This window comes from Hyposmocoma kahamanoa, unplaced genomic scaffold (assembly GCF_003589595.1).
Source record: "Hyposmocoma kahamanoa isolate Upper Pololo Valley unplaced genomic scaffold, ASM358959v1 210, whole genome shotgun sequence".
Taxonomy (NCBI): domain Eukaryota; kingdom Metazoa; phylum Arthropoda; class Insecta; order Lepidoptera; family Cosmopterigidae; genus Hyposmocoma; species Hyposmocoma kahamanoa.
This window is the reverse complement of record NW_020653731.1, coordinates 2,605,560-2,629,652: the sequence shown is the minus strand read 5'-3', so window position 1 is coordinate 2,629,652 and position 24,093 is coordinate 2,605,560. Positions and strand designations below refer to the sequence as shown.

The window sequence follows — 24,093 nt, the reverse complement described above, 5'->3', positions numbered from 1 at the left end:
CAGCGTCATTAAATTCAGGCGAAGTACCGTTTGCAGAGCACGAACCATCTACTTCAAACAATATGCATATTGATCATGAAGTGCCTTCAGCCGTATGTCCACTTCTCCCAAATGTCGGCGATACCCCAAGAAAACAAAAATTGAAAAAACAAATTATTCGATTAAAAGATGTAGCTAAACGTCGCCGAATGCGATGCAATGCGCTTTACGCAACACGCCAGCGTTTGAAAAAAAAAATTAATAATATGTCTCAAGTATTAGACGAATTAAAAGAAAAGAGATTCATTACACAAGAGCAAGTTGCTCTTCTAGAATCGTGTGAAGTTTCTGCAGCAGCTCTCCTTAAGAGAATGATGAATAAAGGCAAGAAATATTCACCAGAGCTCCGCACATTTGCGCTAACACTCCATTTTTATTCTCCGAAGGCCTACTCGTACATAAGGAGTACATTTAACACATGTCTCCCACACCCAAGTACAATCCGGAAATGGTACCAATGCCTCAATGCGTCTCCAGGTTTTACTGCCGAAGCATTTAATGCTCTTCGCGAAAAAGTAAAGGCGACCGAAAATAAAATTTTATGTAATTTAGTTACCGATGAAATGGCCATACGTAAGCTAAAAGAGTTTGATGGCAACAAAGTTGAAGGTTTTGTGGACTTTGGAGCAGGAATTGATGTACCCGGAGATACAACCGCATTGTGTACACAAGCCCTGGTATTTCTTTTGGTGGCGGTAAACGGACGATGGAAAATCCCTGTGGGATATTTTTTGGTGGATGGCGTTACAGGAGATCAAAGAGCAAATTTAGTTCGAATGTGCCTTTCCAATTGTCACGAAGTCGGCGTAGAAGTTGTATCGATGACATTCGATGGTTGTCCGGCAAACATGGCTATGGCTCGCGAGCTCGGCTGTTCATTTGATCTAGGACAGTTAAAAACCTATTTTCCGCACCCTGAGACGGAACAGTCTATCTATGTGTTTCTTGATCCATGCCATATGGTCAAACTTGTCAGAAATACTTTAGAAAGTAAAAAGGTTTTTCAAGATAACAATGGAGGACTTATTAAATGGCAATATTTTGTTGAGCTTAACACTTTGCAGGAAAATGAAAATTTTCACTTAGCTAACAAATTAACAACAAGACATCTTCATTTTAAGAATCAAGTAATGAAGGTAAAACTAGCAGTACAATTATTCAGCGCTAGTGTGGCAAAAGCTATTGAATTTTGTGATAAAAGGCTGCATTTGTTAAATTTTGCAAACTCTGCTGCAACGGTAAATTTTACTCATGTGATAAACAATGTTTTTGACATTTTCAATTCCCGGAAATTTCTGGGAATTGACTTCAAAGCTCCCATCAATGAGAATAATGAGACAAAATATATAACATTTCTAGAAAATGCTAAAACATACCTACAGACATTAGTGTTCCCAAATGAAAATCGACAGATTGTACATTCACGAAACAAAATTGGATTTCTCGGACTTTGTGTGTGCATTGAGAGCATGAAAGAGTTGTACATAAGGCTGGTTAAGCAAGAAAAAAAAATTAATTTCTTGGCTATGTACAAAATAAGCCAGGACCATCTGGAGATCCTTTTTTCAGTGATACGATCCCATGGTGGGTTTAATAATAATCCGTCGGTCTCCCAATTCAAAGCTATCTACAAAAAGCTTTTGGTGCATATGGAGCTTAAAGAAAACTTTTCCGGAAACTGTGCGTCCTTGGAACAAATTACTCTGTTAACCTGTTCTTCATCCGTTAATCACATAAATTTAACTACTAAAGGACACAGGTCATGTTCACAAGAGGATGATGCTATTGTTGACGAACAATTTATGAGTAATTTTGAAGATGATGTGAATTTACCCACAACGGTAGATTACTCAATTATTTCACAGCACGTCATCTCCTATATTGCTGGATATGTAACAAGATATTTACTATGTAAAATAGAGTGCGTTGACTGTTTATCTGCTTTAATAGCAACGACACCTTCTCATTATAATTCGTTTATATTATTTAAAGACAGAGGAGGTCTTATGTATCCATCTGAGGACGTGATTCATTTATGTAATGCCGCTGAAAAAATAGTCAAAAGTAATATAGAATCGAAAAATGAAGCAGATCGTGATGCTCGAAGCATGGTCAATAAAACGCTGAAGTTGTTCATTGGTACAGATATATTTCATGTGCTTCACGCGCATTTATTTGAACAAGAACCTTGCAGCAATCATTTACTACATTTGCTAAGAGCTGTGATTCAAAAATATATTGATATACGCGTGAAATATTTAGTTCGAAAGTTAAATATTAAGAAAACTAAAAGACAGCTTTATAATAAGCTTACGCTTTTTAGCGGTCAATAAAAATTATATTAATAATAGATAATTATTATTTGATTTATTAAAAAAATCCTGCACTGGATCTTTTATTTTACAAACCATAATCTAACTAACAGATTATTATTGAACCAATGTCGATATCGTGCAACAGTAGCGGTCCAATCCCTAAACGTCACCTACTCATCAATATAATTAGCTATAGTTTACTTGCCTACGCTGCGAACTAGGCGACTAGTGCGATATGCGCGCTCTATACCGTAGGATTGTATACTCTAAGTTTATAAGTAATACTGCATTCAAAGATAAATAGTACTTATTTTACACCAATAGATGGCGTGGCAATCGAAATAGAACGCGCTAACGTTTTGTTACACAGATTTACTTATCATACTCGATATTTTCAGTTTGAGTTGGGTTAGATCCCACTTCTGATGTTAAAATTTTTGGAAGCGCCTCGCTTCTTAAGGCCAATGTATAGAAGTGCACTAACCGGCAAGTGTTGCGCGCGATGACGAAACTGACAATGACCATTTTCTTTATACTTTAATTTAAAATTGTAGATAGGATCATTTTATTTTTAAAAGAAAGTAATACTGCATTCTTAAAAGCAAGATTTAAAAAGTTGTTTGCCTCATCTGGGAATTTAATCGACTAAATTAAAACATCCTATACTTTTATGGCACCGATTCGAAAGGACATTTATAAGAATTAATTCCTTATAGAAACATAGTATCTTAATTTAAAGGAACACCTTTCAATTATGCAATTAATTAAAACGGAAACAAAATTGAAACTAGAAATTATTTTTATTAAATAACCAAATGAAATTAAATTGTTACACTCTTAAATTACAATTGACAAAATGGCTTTTGGCACATTGCTTCTACATGAATAAAGAATACTTAGAATTTACAAATTCTGCTGTAGGTACTTACATTAATTTGAAACTATAGAGACCTAACATTAAATTCTAACAATATTTGCACAACTGTTTGCAGGTTGAATACAATGTACCTAATTTTACTTACTATATAATTACTGCAGTCTGACAAAAAATAAACGTCATCCATTTTACTCCCATTGCATGTACGGTATCAAATTAATTGCAAAAACTCGATTAGGCTCAAGAATATAAGTATACTATTCTACAGCATGATTGCAACATTAACACGGAAAGTATGCGATGGAATTGCATAATTTGATTCCGTGTTCCCCTTTCCATCATCGGTGGACCAGACGTAGGCGATCCCTATGTTGTGGATATTCCAGGGATTCCAGGGATGCCTGCAAACTTATTCCTTGAACTGTATAATTTGTGCCTTTTCAAAGCGAGATTGGTTTATGTGTGCATATTCCATCATCGACCTCGTCGTCTCTTTCCATTAGGTGAGATGGAGGTCAAATGCGCGCACTTTTTTTAACAAAAAAGAAATCAACTTGTTGCTTAAAATAATGTTCTCACACGTACGTTTTCAAGCGTGGCGCATTTCACGTAGTACTATTATTTATTACATCGCTGATTTAGTAGGTACATAACAAACAGGTGATATGAAATGACCCGGGGCGTTTTCAAGGTTGACAATTATGTCATTCTTGATATTGTGCACGACTGCTCCGTACTTATAGTCATAGTTGAGTTTATTTTTGGACATTATAACCTTAACATCACTTGCAATGATATTACAGAATTAATCTACGTAAATAATTTTATTTGCACATTTTTTTGTTACGATACCAAGTGACGGGGCGAACAAGTCGTACGCCTGGTGCAATTGCACTACCACTCAGAGCTTTAAATCACAAACATCTGAGATGCACTGCTACTGCCCTCGTCACCCTGAGACATAAGTTGATAAGTCCCACGTGCCTGTAATTTCACCAGAACCCTTAACCTTCAAAACCGAAACACAGTAATGCTCACGTTGCAGGTGGGCGGCGGTACTTCTTTGGACGAACTCATAAAGAGCTCTGCTATTTCTTTTTCTCATGGCGTCACTAGAATTGCTTTAAAATCCAACTTCAGCTTTCTCGTGAATAATTTTATTCTACGGTACAGTAAAAACTATTTTTGGAAATAGTTTTACTGCTTTTGTTTTTCTACTTAATCTTGAACGGATTGTTGGAATTTGGTGTAAGAAGTATCGCTAGATTCGTGTTGTAACTTAAAGTATCATAGAACTAATAAGTAGTATCATAGAAATATTGATAAAAACGTCTCAAAAGTTTGAAAGTTGAAATTAAAGTTAATTTAAAAAAAAACTTTTATATTATAACAGAAAAACAATATCTAAATTCCTTTTGGAGCAATGTGAATGCTTATAGCTCCTAAAGCTCCAGAAAAAAGTCCATTTTTATTCTTTTCAGGTTTATTAAAACACAGAAATGAATTTAACGAAATTTATGAATGACTCTACATAAACAACTATATTTGAGCTTCTGGTAGTGTCTTTCATACTCTATCATCTATTCAACACACATAAAATATTTTAAACGGTAAATCCCAAATAATAATTGTTTCCACTGTTCAGAATGTTTGTCTCCATTGGCATTGCCTTGGCTCATATCCAAAGTCTGCATAAGATAAAGAGATAGACAATGCCATCAATCTTTGTGGAATGTTTTTGTAGGTCTTTAATTTTTGGCGTCTTACACGTTTGTACTCTGTATACATATGTCAGCCGTAAAGAACACCTGTAAAGAGTCCGAAACGCTGGTTTGTTTGAAAAAATAATATCCACGCGGTTTAGATTCGAAAATTCTTTGACAAAAAAATAATACCTACGCTGTTTAGCTCCTTTTTCAGTTTGTGCTTATTTTTCAATAAAAAATTAGTGCGCATTTGACCTCCATCTCATCTGATGGAAAGCGATGATGCGGTCGACGATGTAGCCTGCACACTTACATAATGCCTATTCACTCTCGCCTTGAAAAGGTCCAAGTTATAGCGTTCGGGGAATAAATCCGCAGGTAGGGAAATCCACTCTCTAGCCGCTCGCCATATACATGTAAATGTGCGAATCCTGGGAATATCCACAACGTAAGGGTGGAAACGCACCCCACGTCAAGTCCCCCGATGATGGAAAGAGGAAGACGGAAACAATTATGCAATTCCATCGCACATACTCCGTGATATATCCTGTAGAATACCGATAAGCAGGCAACTTCACGGCGGTGTTCAAGGCTCTGCAGCTTCGCCTCTACTAATTCCGAGTCACCTTACATTGCTTGTTAAACTATACCATCATAAGGAAATACTATTATTAGTGCAACATAGAACATACATCACTAAGTTAGTATTTGATTCGGAAGTTCAACATAATATTATTGGGTAGTCCAGATGTTAAGTCACGCACACACACAACATAGCCCCGCACTGGGGAAACCCTGTGTCGCGGGTGCCGTGGACACACTCATAGACAACCACAAATTACACCCAAACTCGCGAGAGAAATAAATGTAGGCTATACAAATATTTCTCCCGACCTGGGACCTCTGCATGGCAGTCCGGCATGGTAACCGTTCGGCCACGGAGGCAATAAGTAGAATTGCTTGAACAAGTTCTTGATTGTTTTGATTAATTTTGTGAATATATGCAAGACCAAGACCGGCTCTGCAACATTTGAACAAGAACACGATTAATGTCCATTTGCACTAAATTTAAGTATGTCTTAAACCAATGCTTAAATTCATAAGATTCTCTTAACACAATGTATTAAGAACATTAAGAATCTCTTTTGCATTGCAATCATTGGTTTAAGACGAACTTAATTTAATGCAAGTGGACACGAGTCTGCGAGACTCTTGCTTCTCGCAGTTACGTCAATCTCAGATATAGGCGTTAGATATTGATCACAGACATATATCTAGATAGACGCCGCAAGTGTACGTACTTCGCGTGTCCAATGTAAGTGAAATTCACTTACTTGCCGCTGCTACACTTCAGAACACGCTCAACCGTTATCGTAGATAAATACCAGTCGAATACGCGAAAAATGCGTAATTGTGCCATTATACATTGCGGTCTGACGCGACACCAAGACTCAAAGACAAGAAGTTTTGCATATCCGAAATGTCTATCCTAAGGTTGCCTGGAAGAATTTGCTACATAGCAATAAGGCCGCCTGTTGCACATTGACTTACTACTACTATTATACTTAAGCTATTGTATTGTATTTTAATTGTAATTTTATGTGCAATAAAGAATATTTCATTCATTCATTCATTCAAGACTGGGTTAGTCTCATCTTGGTCTTGCATCGAGCAACACTAAGAGCTCATTCAGAGTGCAGGCGCTGGCGCGGCGGCGGATGCGGGCGCGCTGGTCTTGGCGTCTTCCCTTTCACAGGGCCGAAGTCGCTAGACGCTAGACCAAGCACTGTGAAAGGTACAGACGGACCTAGCCAATATCTACCCGCGCGGCCACTGAACGCAACGAGCTCTATACGTACATTTGATTTACACGCATCCGCGCCCGCCGCCACTCTGAATAAGGCCTAATATATTACAACAACCCAATTTGACTGCAAATCAACTAAGAGAGATAATAATAACCACATGAACATCAGAATCGCCATACTTTACGCTTAATTTAGTTCACCGACACCTTGAAACGAGATTATCTAAATGTAATTTACTTTATTGAACTGAGTGGTTTGCTAGTTTCTAAGAAATTAGTCTATTATCTATAGGACGTTCTTATGGCCGAAGTCCCTGTCCACCTGGGCCAACAAGCCCGCATACTAAGGTTCAATTTATATTGCGGCGGATTGGAGTGGAAGCGAATTTTTGTAATATAGCATAATTAACTTTATGATCAATTGTGTAACGTACAAACTAGAAACGAACCAAGAGCCTCCGAGAAATGCGTGAGCATGCGCGAGAATTAAATAATTTATATATTTAATACTTATCCTCCTGAGACCCCTGCGGCCCTGGTATCTATCACCTATGACACTATGACACCTATGACTATAATTTTCTAGTTAAGAATTTTATCTCGCTCCTACCTACTGAACATACTGCAGAAAAAAAATTAATTAGGTGACATAATAAACGGTGGAACATTTTATAATTTTTATTGAATATCATGATATTCATCTATTTTGTGTGAAAATACTGTACTAGTCTATTATTATTAATGTGCAGCAAGCACATAGACAAATTCGTAAGATTGATGCAACAAGCACTGATTGGAGTCCATTCGGATTGGGTTTTTTGTTCGTTCGGTCTTTGTGTTGATAACAATACCGAACTGGTGGAACATTTTGTTCTGCTTTTTTCCTATTGCCATTCCAGTTTCACGTTGAAGTTAAGCTGTGTCCGGAGGTGGTTTTAATTTTTATATATTTTCTTTTTTTTAATAAATAATCTCGGTACAGAGTACTAAAAAACAGGCCTCAAAAGTTTGTCACCCTTGGCGGAGGAATATTTTCTTCAAATTCAAATGGGACTACTACCAAGGTATCCTCTTTCCAACAAAAAAGAACCATCGAAATATGTTCACACGTTCAACGAGTTATCGCGTAACATACCTACATACAAAAAAATACAGTCGAATTAAACTCCTCCTTTTTGGGAGTCGGTTAAAAAATAATTGCGTATTTGACCTGCATCTCACCTGATGGAAAGTGACGGTGAAGTCGACAATGGAGCATGCATACCTATACATTTAAAGTCTATGCACTCTCGTCTTGAAAAGGTCCAAGTTCTATTGTTCACCGAATATTGTCGATAGAGAAAAAAGTTTTTTAAATCTCCACACCATTGCATAGGTCCAAATCTAGTTAGTTGGACTTAAAATATGTATATGTTTGCTAGTAAATAATATATTTTAATGTGTATTTCCAGTGCATCTTCATAATATGGTGCTACCTCCCTACTGATTACAACGGCTCGCTGATCATCTACCATCGCCTCATCCGCCCCTATTACCTGAAGAACCACGGCCGTATTGACGACATTGCCAATTCTGGTAAGTTAAAGCTTCGTTCGGTTTAAACACCACTTACCAAGCCCTAAACGTCTAATCAATGTTAAGCGTGAAGTTATTTCTGATCTTCGGTAATTCCTGCATATACAATGAGTTACCAAAATCTGTAGGATTTGACATTCAATTCTGAACATCAGACTGTCGTTCGAGACTGTTAGTCCGTATAACAGAACCGCGTCCATAAACAAATCGCGTTTAACAGTTATTGTCAGTCATCATATATATATAAATGATTAATACAAAATTCAAATGTTTAAAATGTAAATTTTGCTTGTCATGTTCATTTTGCGCTAGAATTAATATTAATCCCCTATTGCCATTACAATTATCCAATAAAATCAAGCAATGTTCAACGAAGTTCATTCAATTGTTAAAAGCATTATACAAAACGAACATTTTAGTAGAAAAATACGTGTTTTGTATTTAATAAGTGACTTTATGATGTTTTTAGACGAAACTCTAAAGGAAATTGCGGAGACCGCCAAATACTTAGAGAAACAAGCGAGAAAAGTTGTCAAAAACATCCATGCAGACATAAAAAAATTGGGGCATTCTGATTAAAGGTATTGCTAAGTTAAAAGGAAGTGCTTTTGAGGATACGTGTTTGGGTGTACTTAATGGCTTTAAAAAAATTCAAGTCAATGTCAAGAGTCCAAGTTGACTTTGGTGCAGGTTTTTGACAGCTTTAGCTTCTCAATGTCTCTAAAAAGGTTATTAATAAGCTTTTTTTAAAACTCGACATTTATGTTGTCATTTTACAAGCTTTTTTATGAATGAAATGAATTTTATCAAAATTCCGATAAAAAGGAAAACTAATCGTCCGTAATGGTCAATGTCCATCAATAATTAAACTCATCTAAAGTTACGGGTCCCATTTGTGTAGTCTTGGCTTTTGAACGTTTCGAAGGCCATTTGTGATTTGACTTCTCTGAGCTCCGGGTCTTTATGCCATTATAACTTTGGGTTTAGCACTGCGTTAAGTTTTGGCGTATTATGATGTATATAATAGGCATCTGTATCTTTCTGTTATAATTGAAAACCTAGACGGAGAGAAAATATGCTTAGATAATCGTCATAACTACACAAGACTCATTTGATTTGTCTTTGATAAATTAAACTACCTGAGTCGCTCTCCTTGAAGTTCGTAATGCCTTAACATGGTATTTCGCTAAAATGCTTCCGTATCATATAGTTTTATTTAAAGAAATTGAATTGTCAGAAGAGATACAGTAGACTATATTATAGTATACAGTCCACCATTTGTTACTATCAACATTTTTAGGTTGTTTAATAAATAAAGATAGCTTATACTTTAATATTTTTTTTAATTTTCTTTGTAGCTCCAAAAAAGCACTGTCAATTTCTAGGAACTATCAAAATGTTTTATTTGCAATTAGTGCTGTTGTCTATATTTTTTCACCAAAATGTAGAACTTATGGTACTTCCAAGACATTGTGTTAGGTACACAGAACTAAATACGCCTGTACAAATCGAAATTTCTCTCGGGGCAGCAATTTTTTTTTTAAAAAGTAAGTGCGCATTTGACCTCCATCTCACCTGATGGGAAGTGGCAATGAGTTCGACGATGGAGTATGCACGCCTAAAAAATGCCTATTCACTCTCACCTTAAAAGGCCCAAGTTACAGCGTTCAGGGAACTAGTCTGCAAGCGGGGAATTTCACTCCATAGCCGTTCGCTATTTAAATGTGGAAGCGAAACGCGTCGTGCGAATCCTTGGAATATCTACAACATAAAAAAAATCATTACATTTTCATTTGTATATATTTTATTAATGCAATTATTTCCAACAAAACAAGGGATACATACTACACTCCCGGACTTATAAATCGAGCCATCTCTCATTTCAGTATTAAATGCCCTAAACTTAAACAAGGTTTGATTGATCAAAAATTATTAAACAATTTTGAAACTAGTATACTAAACGTCCTTTCCATAAATCCTTGTTGGAAATTTGGATTTGCAAAACTGGAGGAAAACATATTCTTTGACCATAACACTACTTTTGGATTCTAGGCCTTTAAGACAAAAATGCGAGGTGGCTCGAATTATGTGTCCGGGAGTATATATGTGAACAGGCTGTAAGATGCCTTTGCTTACCCAAATAAATGGGTGAAAACATAAAAAAAATTAAATCATGATTTTTAATTGTCAATTTTGAAAATGGCCACCATAAAGATAATAACGATTTCCCTCGACAAAATGTCACAAAATTAATCTATAAACAAAATTGCAACCTAAGTTACCTATAACCTATTGTAATCTGGCAGTATGGCCAATTAGACCTCATAGCAGGCTATAGATGTATAGACGAAAAATTTTACTACCACTGTTTAAGAGCTCTCATGCCAAAAAAGTTTTGACGTTGGCTCCGCCCAAATTTGTGAAACAAATATATGCCTGAAGTTCGCGTGACATGCGACAGGAGATGTTGAATTTTGCGCATTAAAAGTACCAAATTCGTTTTAGCGGAATAACTCTAAAACTAAAGGGATTAAAAAAAAATCCGTAGTGACAGTTGTCGATCATGCATAAATATAATTAATTATCTAATTTTTGTCCTAATAACCTGTAGCATTTCGAGGATAAATCGAAAAAATGTGAAAATTAGAGGTCATTTCGTGATTTTTATCTATCGAGGAAACTTTATTGTTGTATGTTTCTGATTAATGTCTATGCTTGAATATATCGTGTAGTTACTCATACAACATTTTATTTTTAACTTTAAAGTGGATATACCAAATATCTCAAAAAAATATTTTGTCACTTGGCCGCTTATTAGTTAGCGGACGGCAGATTAGACAAATAATATCACCCGGTTTCTAAACAAACACCCCATCGCGATTATTAGGCCGGTGAGCAAGTATATACAGCGGTGACGACTACCAATGAACAACTTGAAAGGAATCTGCAAAGTTTTGCTCGAAACTAACGCCTTCTTTGAGTGGAAACGCCTGTAAAGTTTGCGGCAGCAGATCTTAATTAAGCCGACACTCGTGTGGCTATTATTCACTGAGACCGAAAACAACGTTCGCGTTATATCTATTCAAGACATTTTGTATTATACTCCGCTTCGGCAGCCTGTACAAGCTTAATAGTGTCCTCAGAGCTTGGAGGTCCGTCCTGCAAAAAAGAATAGACACGGTAGAACAGTCCAATCGGACTCAAATGGCTATCTTCACAAGATAATTACGATGCGGTTATAAAAATTTCAATCATCGTATTGTGTACTATCAACAATGCTCAAGTTCCATACATTCTTGAACCAGGTGAATGCAAGTTGACTGCCCTCAATCGCAGACAAACAGTTTCATTCATATTTCCCTATTAGGTATTTTTAATTGCACTGGAGTTATATTTTTTACTAGGGACAGGTTGAAGAAACTGTCTCAAAAATCATTGCAAGTGTGAACGAGACTTAAACTAATCGAAATGGAAGTCATGCTACGTTCAAAAACAAATCTTTTTTTACGCATTTTCGATTTTTTTCTCCAACTTATTTCAAAGTTTTATGAATTTAAATAATATTATTTATTTGATAATGTATTTTATTGGATATGCAAATTGTCAACCGGTCGAGACTTCAAAATTTTGCGAGTCCAAAATGGACGTTGCCCTATCTGAGTTTATACGTACTACTTTTACCGTACCTTAGATTTCTTTTTGCGTCAACAAACTGTAGACTCTATGAATACTTATAACTTATTGTATTGTACAGTAAATTATATTTTGTACAGTAAACAATAAAAAAAAAGCGATTCAACAAGGCTCTCAAAGATTGGCAGCTCCTCTAATGTTACAGATATCCGTGGGCGACGATCACCATCTCCTCCCACCCAGTGGCTCGTTTCGTCGTTTGCCTTCTACTTTACATTAAAAAAAAACTAAATTTGATACGCGCTGTCCTTACACTATTTCTTTATTCCTTTTTTTGGTTCAACTGTCTTCGAATGTATTAAATTGGGTTAGAAATACTTAAATAATATTACTACTACGTACTTAAATAAATTAGTCTTTTTCATTTTCATTCTCCGTGCATTTTAGGCGAAAACATTGTTAGTTATTTATTACACACCTACAATCGCGATCCCGCGACAAACTACCGGTTGGATTCCGTGTGGTAAAAAGCACTCAGCATTACTGTACCACTGGATTTGCAACACTTCTGTTATTGTACGGGGCCTGACCGGTAGACTTATGAACAAAGACCTCATGACCTCATCCTTTTTAAGGATATAGGCAACACGGTGAACGACGAACAAGTGCAGAGATAGCGAGAGAAACAATTAAAAAGTACGAAGAAAAGATTGATTCCTCTATAAAGAAGCTCAGCGATCGCGGCGCGCCTCCGCCATAGTTTTGTTCAAGATGCGTAATTTCCTTATAAGTATCTACATTTTTTTTGTTTTTGTATTATTAGCCAATTTAGGGTTTTGATATTTACGTCAAATTTCTACCAGTGAAGTACGTAACATATATGAAAGAAACGTGGATTCATCACAAATATCCCAAAAGTACGCCTTGGAGTACTCGTTTATGTCAAAAATTCGCAGGCCGTCTGCCATGTTTGTCAGGATACTTAGGGCCGGCGCCCATTGGCGAGACGGTATGGCAAGGGGCATTGGCCCTTCGCCATCCGAAGCCGAAGCATACCGTCGCGACATCGTGCTGACGCCTAGCTATCTATTGAAATTAATCGTAACGTTAAACGTAAAAGCCTGCCTAGGCATTTAGTAGGCTGCCGACTCGGTATCCCAAAGCTTACCGAAATTTTGTTTTCGTAACTACGACCATTACCATTGACATGTCAACTATAATTTCGTAACTGTAAGGTATATTACTATTCGTCACTTAAAAGTCCACTGCTGTGCAGTCCCGCCAATGAGCGCCGGGCCTTACGGCATTTTTCGCAAACAATTTTATGACAAATCAAACCAGGCTAAAAACGGCAACTGATCATCAGCGTAAATATTTGATATCTACCGTACCGTACGCATTAGACGTCATCGGCATCCCCGTAAAATGCTGATTATATCACCTGATTCAGCTCATGTAAAGCATTTCTGATGACTAAGTTGCACTAGCAGAAAACGAACGAATAAACTGCTCTTACTGCGACGTAATTTTGCAACAAAAACGAAACTTATTTCATTAATCTAGCAGAAAAAACTGAAAATACGAGCCCAACTCGTTCGAAAACGAACCACAATATGTTCGTAAGCGAGCAAAGTTATTCCATTACCATTCCTAACAACAAATATCTTCTGATATCGGAAAAGCAACGAAAATTAGGAATAAACATTTTCTCCCAATCGTTTGCAAGTAAAACTTTGACTACTACATAGCGTCCTGACCGGTATCACGTTGCTCGAGTATTGTTGAGTGTTGATAAAGAAAGCTTTCGAAAATTCGTGAATCTATCTGGCCTACGATTGATATTGTTTTAAAAGGTCAACTATGTACGTGTCTTACACAGTCAATATTAATTATAAGCGTCAAGTCTTACCTATCTACACTCTCGCATAAAGCTCACCTGTGGGTATCCACGCGGTGCTGATCCGATGGGTAGGCTTCCGACCTTAATTTGTCTGCACCCTATTGTTTTTTCAAAGACTACATTAATGTCTATTTTGAAAATTAAAAGTAGTTTTATAATTTTTTTACCACTGCACAAAAATAAATGTTCAATTACTAACTATGTACCTGGTTTTAGGTAAAATGGACTAAATCAGTTAATAGTAAATTAGAACACCATTGGTAAGTGGAACTATGTCAAAATTAAGTAGCTTTTAATGTATTTAACTGCGTTTCTTACGATGTAGCCCTCATTCTAATTGTATTTTAATGCTTACTTAAAAAAATATATTAACTGCTTTAGCACACCTACAATTGCAACTAGCTAGATAACTGTAGTATATAATGTTAACAATTACGGCTTTAACGGTGTAGGAAGTGCGTGGAGGAGGCAGTGAAAATAAGTCTCAAGTATAAATAGTATCATAAATAGATTAACGAATTATATATAAATTTTTTATTAACATTGTTGAATTGATGACGTGGATTTCTTCACATTAACAGGTTTTCGGTGTCATGATAATTTAGTAAAGTTAAAAGTGTGTCTAGGAGCACTTTTTTAACTGCATGCTTCGACAGTGTATGAATGTGAGTTAAATTGTTTACCGAAATACGAGATAAATGACTGAATTTCTGATAAAAATAATAGTTAAAATATTTTTTTTTTATTAACGTAGTGTGTCCCACTACTGGGCAAAGTTCTCCCCCAAAATCCTCCAGTGCTCCCTGTCTTTGGCGATTTCTCACCACCCTTCAAACCCATCAAATCGTCCCACTAAACGCCTTTCCGACCGTTTTTTATATTAAATAGTTTATTTATGCTCAATATATAAAATGCATGTTTTATACAGAAATTATTATTGTATTTGCCCTTTTTAAAAAAAAAACATAAACTTTTAATTTAACGTAATAGAGAAAAATATTCAAAAAATGTTATTACGTGAGTAAAGAGCGAAGTAACTGAAATGTGACTAATAGGTACTTATAATAGGACTCAATGGCACAATTGTAGTCGTTGGGCCTTATTGTGTTATTTATGAAGTAATTATTATAATTGAATTCCATAAGGGCACAGTTCCGTACATTACAAAATCTGATTGTTTTTATGTTCTACTGTATAACCAAGAATAAAAATGGGCCATTTTTCCTGATGTTTAATGTATATTATAATGTAACTCAGTTTTTATAAAAGTGTTGATGTGCCTTTTTTCATTCCGTGGGCCGTATTAGGTATTCATTCGGTAACAGACTAAAAGCATTGTATTTTTTTTTTACTACCGTTATCGTCGCACATAGCGACGAAACATAATGTCACTAACATTTGTAACAACCGCGAAAACTACTTTTAATACTTAATTCACACCGGGCATTTAAATGGGCTTCTTACATTGCTTGTTATTTATTATCTTTCTTTTTAACCAACTGTCACTTTCAGTGTTAATCGAGATTAAGAATAACTCGTATAGCACATTGAAGATTGACTAAATGCTTGATTTTTTTAATGGGAGATGCGGTGATCTTTATTTTATGAAATTATATATGTGCGTATTTTCCATCTCACTTGATAGAAAGTGACGATGAGGTCTATAATGGAGCATGCACACCTAAATAATGCCTATTCACTCTCGCCTTTCTCGCCCAAGTTTTAGCGTTCTCTGTAAGCAGGAAATTCCACTCACCATTAAACGCTTAACGCTTCGTGTCCTTCCTTCCAATCCTTGGAATATCCACAACATATGGAACTCTATGGATATTCCCTGGCAATGGCGCAGTTAGCTAAGGGATTTTATTATTATTATTTCTGAAGTAATTCTTCGGGCCATATTGCAGTCCTTCATCATCACTGTGTCCTACAGAATTCAAAATTGTTATGTGCCCATTAAAGTGGCAAAATTATCTTTGGAAAAGCTGAGATACGTCATTCGCTTCATGTCAAAATTTACAAGCATCTGATCTCAGCTTGACATGTGACAATTCAAACTACCGTGTCCCGTGAGAGACCTAGTCAGCATTCGAAATACCAATTGAAATGCAGTCCAAAAGCAGTACGAGTGCAGTCGGCACGACTGCATCCCACCAGCATAGCGATTGTATCACTAGTATTCGACTACATTTCAATCCCTATTTTGCAGATGCGACCTTAATTGTCTCTTTTACTATGCTTTACATACATAACAGGGTCTGCGGCATTCATTGCTTGACTGGGACGTAGGTGGAGACAATTGAGAGTCGCTAACCTGTTTATACCTGAAAATTGACAGCATTTAATTTTTGATAATTATCAGGGTTCGAAGTGACAATTATTTTGATAATTATCAAGTTAATTATCTTTCTTTTTCATGTTATGTAGGCAGCAAACAAATTATCTCATTAATTAGAGCAACGAAATGTTACCACTAGAACTGTGCCATAGGTTTGTATCAGAGTCCTATCCGAACGTGCCAAATGTCAATCTCACGAAAAAATCACAAACTACACAGTTTTCCCAAAGATTTTCTTCGTGTTTATTTAGTTTTCCCACTGTTTGTCATTTTTGGTCAAAAATTAAAGTGATAATTAATGAGTATGTACCGTATAATTGTCAAAGAAATAAATATCTTGATAGTTTCAAACCCGATATTTAAAAAAAATTGAGATTGTTAAGTATTTTGTATTTATGATTTACGTTTGTGTTTCAGCTACTCGCCTGGTAGCAGATGTGGTTAGAAAGAACAACTAAGCGTTAAAGTATTCGAAAGCGACAAGTACAAACGCACCTTTGCTTCGCAGCACACCATTGGTTCAAATAAAAATATTGCAAATCTATTAACCACTTGTTTTGACGAGCTACATTTGACGTAGTTGACACATTCTTCGTTCCGTTATACTGTTAAAAATATTACAAGGTAGTACTAGTTTGTAAAGTCCAGGCATTTATTAAAAAAACGCATAGCATTGTGGACAAGCCCCTGTCTACTTTCCGTTTCTTCTTTTCAAATACAGGTAAGTACGGCTCCAACGGTTACAATAAAAAATTCGTGTCGGCAGACACGAATTTTTTTAATCAATAATGCATTCGATAATTCAGATACAGAATATCACTGAGTAACCTTATCCGAATATTAACATAATATCTAAATTGTTAAGGTACATTTTTAATCACAGTATTGATGAAAGAAATACGTTAGAATCATATGAGAATGAAATAAGCTTATGCAATCGTCAAGTTTCGTATAACACGAATATCTCCGAAGTTTGGGCTTTATATATAGTAGTATAGGGTTTATTACAATTTACTGTTGATATCTCATTAAATCATGTAACTAAAAGCTAATGAAGTTTAGTCAAAAGCGCGGGAGATGTCAATTGTTTTTAAAACGTGAGCATAGAGGTGACGGTGTCATTGTCATAAAAAAATAATTCCTTTTTTTTTAATGTGTTATGCAAGTATATTGTATTACAAAAGACATCATCAGTGCTACCGATTTCAAATGTGGCTCCGTCAACTTCGAATACAATTAACGCAATTAAGGCAATAACAATGTAACCTTTTTATACAAAACAAAGATAGCTGTAACAATATCTTCCGTTAAGTAATTGTTTACTTTAAAATATTGTAAGATTCCCGTTACGCTATTCGAAAAATAAACAAACTGTTTGTACAAAAAATTGTATTTTAATTTAAGTATTTTTTGGAATGCGTATGTTGTGTGTGTTGACTACTTTACAGAGATAGTGCTTAATTTGTCAGGTTTTCGTTAAGCACAATGTTACTGATTTAGATTAAAGTAACTGTGTCGGTTGAATAGGTTTAAATCTTGGATCAATTAGGGCGGAAAAAAAGGGATACTTTGTAGTAATTTAGTAATGAGTTTCTTTTTATTAATCTTTGTAGTTTAGTCATTTTTAGTTCACTAATTGTGCCTGCAAAAGTGGCACGTCGCGACAGTGGCGCTGCAATTGTGTTTCTAAATTGTAAGTTAGACACTGCGACTAATTTCGGAGGCGTACTTTTATACCATTTTTGACACTTCAACCGACAAAGATATGAGACGTCTTTACTAACGCAAAACTTTAAAAAAGTTATTGGTGGTGGGCCAATTTATAACATTTTCTGGTTTTAAAGACTTAAAGTTTAAGACTTTCTCAAACGTGAACCATTTCTTTTCTCGTTATTACATCTTTGTAATTAGTGATTTTCGATATTACTGCTTGCTTTGAACTACATTTTTTTATATACCTATCTGAGAATTCAGCGTTCGATTAGGTTAGTTGTCTTTGGTGTATAACTTTGCGTAAGACGTTCATTTATAGATTATGACGGGTGTTTTGAAAGCTATTTTTTTGTTTTAAACTATAGACTGCTGTATTTGATTATGGACTTACAAGCTCAAACTTTTATTGACAACATGATCATTGATGGCAAAACCAGTGCCGTCGCTACAATTTAAGGGTCCAAAAGTAAAGTCGCTTATCCGTAGCTGCGCACGTCCATGGCCACGGTTGAGACTGGTGACGTCAAGGCACATTCTTTGACATATATTCAACAACACAAAAGTATAATCATTGCATGTATTTGTGTATCGAGTTCTTGGGTTTTCGCGATTGTTACACATAGGAAATGAAACTATTTTTTGGAATCGCGTATTTTTTTTAAACAAACAAACGTCAGCTGTGGCCATGGGACCTGTAAAGTGCCCGAAATGTTGGTTTCTTTGAGAAACAAAAAAAAATTGTTTCATTTCCTATGTTCTATGTATATTCGTGTGATACAAGCATAACTATGGATGGGCGGCCTAACTTAAAAAATTCCGAGCATTTTAAATCAGACCTTATTAGGTTTACGATGTCACGCAGTACACTACAGTTTGACGCCATGGTTTTGTTTCACTTTCCGTTTTTCTATAATCTAAGATCTCTTTAAACATGAATTTCATGTTTCTCTTACTGAACAGTAGATTTTGCTCAAGGAATGTTTTTTCTTTAAATTTCTAAACCATTGCGATTTTGTTGCCCGTTTTAAACTAACATCTATTATATATATATTCATTCTGAATTTAAATTTTACTAAAAAACTAACTACATGGCAGTGAAATGATAATGTGATTGAATTTTCACCTATTTTTGATTATTTATTAAAGTGGGCAACAAAGTGGGCTCTAGTTGTATACATCTAGTTTTTAATGTTATTTATTTCAATGAAACTTTGAAAACAAGTATTTAAACTGAAAATAAGAAATCAAGTCTATAAAATTTTTACTGTCTGGCATGCCAATTATGTGTAATATTTTTTTCAAAATTTTATGTTATTTGACAAATGTACAGCCTTAAAATATCTCTAAAAAAACGTTAAATTTTTTTTCAATTAATCAACAAAAATATCAAAATTGCATTAAATAAAAAGATTTTTTCCTGTTTTGGGATATGTGTTATTGTTTAAATTAGGCTATTATAAGTAGATAAGAAAAAAAAATTGTTTAAAAAGTTTTGCAATGTCATTTCAAACAAGCTTTTAATGGCAAGTGTTAGTGTGCCGTTGACATTCACCATCGTGTCTCCACTTGAGGAATTTTCATTTTTCAAATAAAAGGAATTCATTGAACAATAGAGTTTTATTCTAGTAAAATGCATATGTACACTGTTATTTAATGTAGAATGTCATTAAAATAAAGCCTAGTAAGTTAATTAAGAAATGAGGTATGTACAATACCGTAACACAGTTCAAATCTTGCTGGTCAACTTTTAATTCAAGAATTAAGTAAAGAAAGAAACCAAAGTAAAATGAGTTATCATATTTTCCTCTGAGCTTTTTGAAAGTTTTCCATTGCCTAAATTCAAATGTACATAATGGTGCTAATAATATATTTTAACTATTCCAAATTGAGGACTAATAACTAAATGAACAACTATATTATGATGAAGGTTCAGTGAGTGCTGCTTTAGCATTCTCAGCTTCCAGCTTTGCAAGGTTCTCTCATTCTGTTCTTCTATTTCTCCACGCCGTCATGTAGGAGCGAGGGTGGATTGGGAAGAAGCCTGATAAACCTGAAAATGGAAAATGCGCTGCAAGTTTTTAATGATTCAACATAAGCGACTGACTCGATGCAGTCGTGTGTACACGCTCTAAATGTATGTAAGTAGCTGCAAGGGTCCATTACTATTTAAAAATATCTTACCAAGCAACTCAGCAACAGGGTTGCTAACATGTGCTCCCTTTCCAAGCCAGTACTTGATTCTCTCCAGATTCAATGCTACTAGTTTCTCTTTGTACATGTTGGGCACAGGGTCGTAAGAACCCAGCTGCTCTATTACTGGTTGGCTGTTAAGTCTTCGCCTCTAGAATGAATGAAATTAAACACTTGAATAGAGATACACTCCCGGACACATAATTCGAACTACCTTGCATTTTCAGTATTAAATGCCCTACAGCTTGAACAATGTTAAATTGATCAAAAATTGGAAATTTGGATTTGCAAATCCGGGGAAAAACTTTTTCTTTGGTGATAACACTACTGTATACTGTAGCCCTTTACGACAAAAATGCGAGGTGGCTCGAATTATGAGTCCGGAAGTATATAATTCACAGTGGATAGTAAATTGGACTTATCAATTATTTGCTGACAAGAAAACAAGTTGCAGTATTATGTGGGCACTCAATTTATTTATCATCAAATCATTTTTTGGTGTTCAAGCAGTGCAGCAGCACAGTGTTAAAAAATAATTTACAGGCCATACCAAAATAATGTAATAAACACTCACTTTTAGTATTAGTGATAGTGTTAATAATACACTATTATTTAGGGGTGTGCATACACTTTATGGAAATTAAACTGAAAATTAGCACATACATGTTGTCACACCTCTTCAATTCATGAGGAAGACCCTATTAATGAATTTTACTGATTAAAATATGCCATAATTCAGTTGTTAAATTTTAGCATTAATTCTCGATTGCACTTTATTGTGTCCCATCCAGATTTTTTCCAATGTGTGGAGAATTTCAACTCATTTGAACTTGATTGGGGCCTTTGTGGGGATTGGTACTATGTGGTTTAGGTTTCATTGGCTCTATTGACGCTATGCTAGAATTGCCCACATTGTCCCCACATAGCACCAATCCCCACAGAAACCCCAATTGAGCTCAAACAATTTGAAATTCCCAACAATATAGGCATCGCTGATCCCATCACTGGTTCATGAAACAAAATATGATAAATATCTAAAACATTACATTAGGCAAAATTGAAGGTATATATGAAAGTATTTAGTATATGAAAATAAACATGGTTAAAGTACCATGTTTTGTATTTTTGACATAGAGGACCTAGTTCACCGAACGGTTTGCACTGTGGGCACTGGTCTAAATTGGTTCTGGTCTGGTTGTTCTGGGAAGTGTCCGAAAGTGAATTCTGTTGCTCTACTACTTGTAATACAGGGAACGCTCGAGTTTGAGACTAGGCCTTGCTATTTCAAGACTGTTAATGACAGTATTTTGTATTTCATTAAGACAGCATGTATTCTTACCAGCCGTGCGTACAAGTAAGTTGCATGTGGCCCAAACGAAGCGAGACTTCTTTTAAATGCTATGGCTCCATCGAAATAAACGATGATTTCACCAAAGTCAAGTAAAAATGACTATATGCGGTAGTTTTGCAAAAATATGACTTCTACTTTATAATGTTACAAACCCATCGATACCATCTTTATAGTTGAGGAACGCACGCAGAAGAATGCATGTTTTGGTTATATCATTTATATTGCGATTTGAAAAAAAACTTCAGTATAATTAACTAGTAATCAATCTTAGCACTGAAAATATCCCAACAATCTTTAACACTAATTTATAAATCAACATAATTTCGAATAAATTACTTACATGAGTTACTGAAATGTGGTAAAAAGGCCTATTCGTGCATCCTTGACGAATCAGTCGGATCGATTTTGCGGCTTTTGTAAAGTATCTACCAGTACCACTTGCTGGTGGTAACGGCATTTCCTTATTTTTGCAGAAAATATGATTATATTCGATTTCAAAATAATTATAACCTCCGTATTGTACGCGAATTGCGAAGACGTTTTGAAATTGCGTAGTATTACCATTTTTTTATTAGTAACTTTCAATGGTAGGAAAAACATTGACGACCAGTCTATTCGAAACTATTAAAAATAATAAATAAAAAAATTAAAATATTAGATTAATTTAAATGACATTTGTTGCAGCAAATAAAATTGTTTAAACCACTTTAAATGAAACTATTTTTCCGGATTTAAATCGCGTATATTTGTTTTTTCAAACAAATTTGTAATTATTACACTTTGTAATTATTTTTTTCTACTAATCAATCCCTTTTTTAAAGCTAATTAAAAAAAACTTATAAATACGCATGTTGTTTGTGTAACCACAATTACGCGTGCGACTATTCAGGAAACAAACAAAAATTAGAGTTAAAAACTAACGTTAATTCTATGCCACTCATACCTACCACACAAAATCAACTTTAAAACTATTTAACGTAACAAAAAAAACTAGATACGTTTTCCAGTGTGGCGAATAAATTAGGCGTCTTTTAGTTACAATTTTTACCACGAAATAGGCGGCGGCGCTAAAGTCGACAAATAAATAGGACTGACCGTTCTCTTACTTACAATTTTCGCCACACAAAGAAGTGGCGGCGCTGAAGTCGACACGTAAATTGGACGCCTCTCTTAGTTACAATTTCCACCACATAAAGAGACGTCGGCGCTGTAGTCGAAGCGGGCGTAATTTTTACGAACCACGTATAGCGATTCCCGCTTTTCATTCATCGTTGTAAGTAGCGATAGAGCGAGGGTAGCATGGTGATGGGAAAACGATTTTAGATATTGTTGTAGGTTAAAGACCGAAATTGGTTTTGAATTTTTAAAATATCAATAAGAAAATAACCAATCACAAATTTAAATGAATCTGATTCATAACAGATGGGAAAAAATATCTATTATTAAGTAAATTACGATGTTTCAGATTTATTACATAGTATAAAAAAGTAAATGCTTCTGAAATCGAAACTTATTTTATGTATACGGAGTAAGAAAAAACAAAACATAACCTACCGACATAACAACCATTCTAATATCAGCGTTATCTAGGTAAGAGTGTTTTGGGTAATCTCAAAATTATGTCCCATAGTGTGTCGTGCGTAGATTTGCTTACCTTTAATTACTTATTTTTTAACCGATTTCAAAAAAGGAGGCGGTTCTCAATTCGACAGTTACGCGATAACTCCAGTTTTGATTTGTGAACCGATCTTGACAATTCTTTTTTGTTGGGAAGAGGCTACCTTAGTATTGGTCCCATTTAAATTTGAAGAAAATATCCAACTCTAAGGGTGGAAATCTAGGGGATGAATCCGGTTTCGCGCACTTTCCGTTAACCAATTTCAATAAAACTTGGCAAATAGATGTAATTCCACGAACTTTAGAGGTAATTTTTTTTATAATTTATGTCATGTATTTGGGTGATGCCTGTGTTCAGCAGTGGACGTCTTCCGGTGGATATGATGATGATGATTTATCAACAAAGATATGGTCACCTTTTCCACAATCTCATCTTATAAGAAGTAATGTACCACATGTCCGCCCAGAAGATACCTCATCTTGATTTTAAAGATAGCCCGGTTGCACTTAAAGTAAAGTAGTCAATATGTATAAAAAACGTACTCATGTTTCATATTACTTCATACTAGCATTTGTAGCTTCCTCTTTCTTATCGATAGCATTCCCGCCCATCCCTACACCTCTTCCAGATCGCTACGAGCTTCTATGACCGACTAACTCGACCTTACAACCGATAGAGATAGAAATACACTTCAGCAATAGGAGTAACAAAGAGAAAGAATAGAAGTAGGTCATGGGATAAGAGTTTGAAATAAAGCGGCTTTTGCCAGCCCTGCACCGCTGAATTGTTTATTTGCTGGAAAGGTCTAAATATAGACTAGCTCTTTTAAGGGTCCAAACTTAGAATTAACGGTTGTTGAGGTTTTTCTTCAGTCCGCTCTGTCCGTTTGCGTTTTTATGCCACATTTTGTTGCCGTTTTAAGTCATATTTTGTAATGAAGGTAATGTTAACGGTATAGGCGAGGCGAGAGGGATGGATTGTTCTTTGTAGAATGTCCTGAATTTGTAAAGTATCTATTTGTAGTGTGTCTA

At 35.3% G+C, this 24,093-nt stretch overlaps 2 protein-coding genes across 4 annotated transcripts in view; one reads left to right on the top strand and one right to left on the bottom strand.

Annotated features, from left to right (window-relative positions):
• Positions 1 to 17,543, top strand: part of LOC113227326 (receptor expression-enhancing protein 5) — a 29,435-nt gene extending 11,892 nt beyond the window's left edge. Inside the window, exons 3-5 of one of the 3 annotated variants that reach the window (XM_026460220.1) lie at positions 8,196 to 8,319; positions 14,069 to 14,112; positions 16,608 to 17,543. In XM_026460220.1, the coding sequence (XP_026316005.1) occupies positions 8,196 to 8,319; positions 14,069 to 14,082 (138 nt within the window). In that variant the 3' untranslated portion in view covers positions 14,083 to 14,112; positions 16,608 to 17,543. Of the gene's footprint in view, positions 1 to 8,195; positions 8,320 to 12,587; positions 14,041 to 14,068; positions 14,113 to 16,607 lie in introns of those variants that run through there. The other 2 variants (XM_026460219.1, XM_026460218.1) reach the window with 2 other exon arrangements.
• Positions 17,544 to 19,516: 1,973 nt separating this feature from the next.
• Positions 19,517 to 21,954, bottom strand: LOC113227477 (probable 28S ribosomal protein S16, mitochondrial). Its single transcript, XM_026460413.1, has 3 exons — positions 21,785 to 21,954; positions 20,085 to 20,244; positions 19,517 to 19,953 (listed from the first exon to the last, which is right to left on the bottom strand). Exons 1-3 carry the CDS (start codon positions 21,899 to 21,901, stop codon positions 19,883 to 19,885), a joined length of 348 nt encoding a protein of 115 aa, XP_026316198.1. The 5' UTR covers positions 21,902 to 21,954; the 3' UTR covers positions 19,517 to 19,882.
• Between the last annotated feature and the right edge of the window lie 2,139 nt (positions 21,955 to 24,093).

Bases quoted from the DNA above. Each gene is read 5' to 3' on its own strand.
- LOC113227477 (XM_026460413.1), bottom strand. From the start codon at position 21,901: ATGCCGTTACCACCAGCAAGTGGTACTGGTAGATACTTTACAAAAGCC. The intron at 20,245-21,784 runs GTAAGTAATTTA...CATTCATTCTAG, and splicing joins ACCACATTTCAGTAACTCAT to AGGCGAAGACTTAACAGCCA. The intron at 19,954-20,084 runs GTAAGATATTTT...TTCCATTTTCAG, and splicing joins CCCTGTTGCTGAGTTGCTTG to GTTTATCAGGCTTCTTCCCA.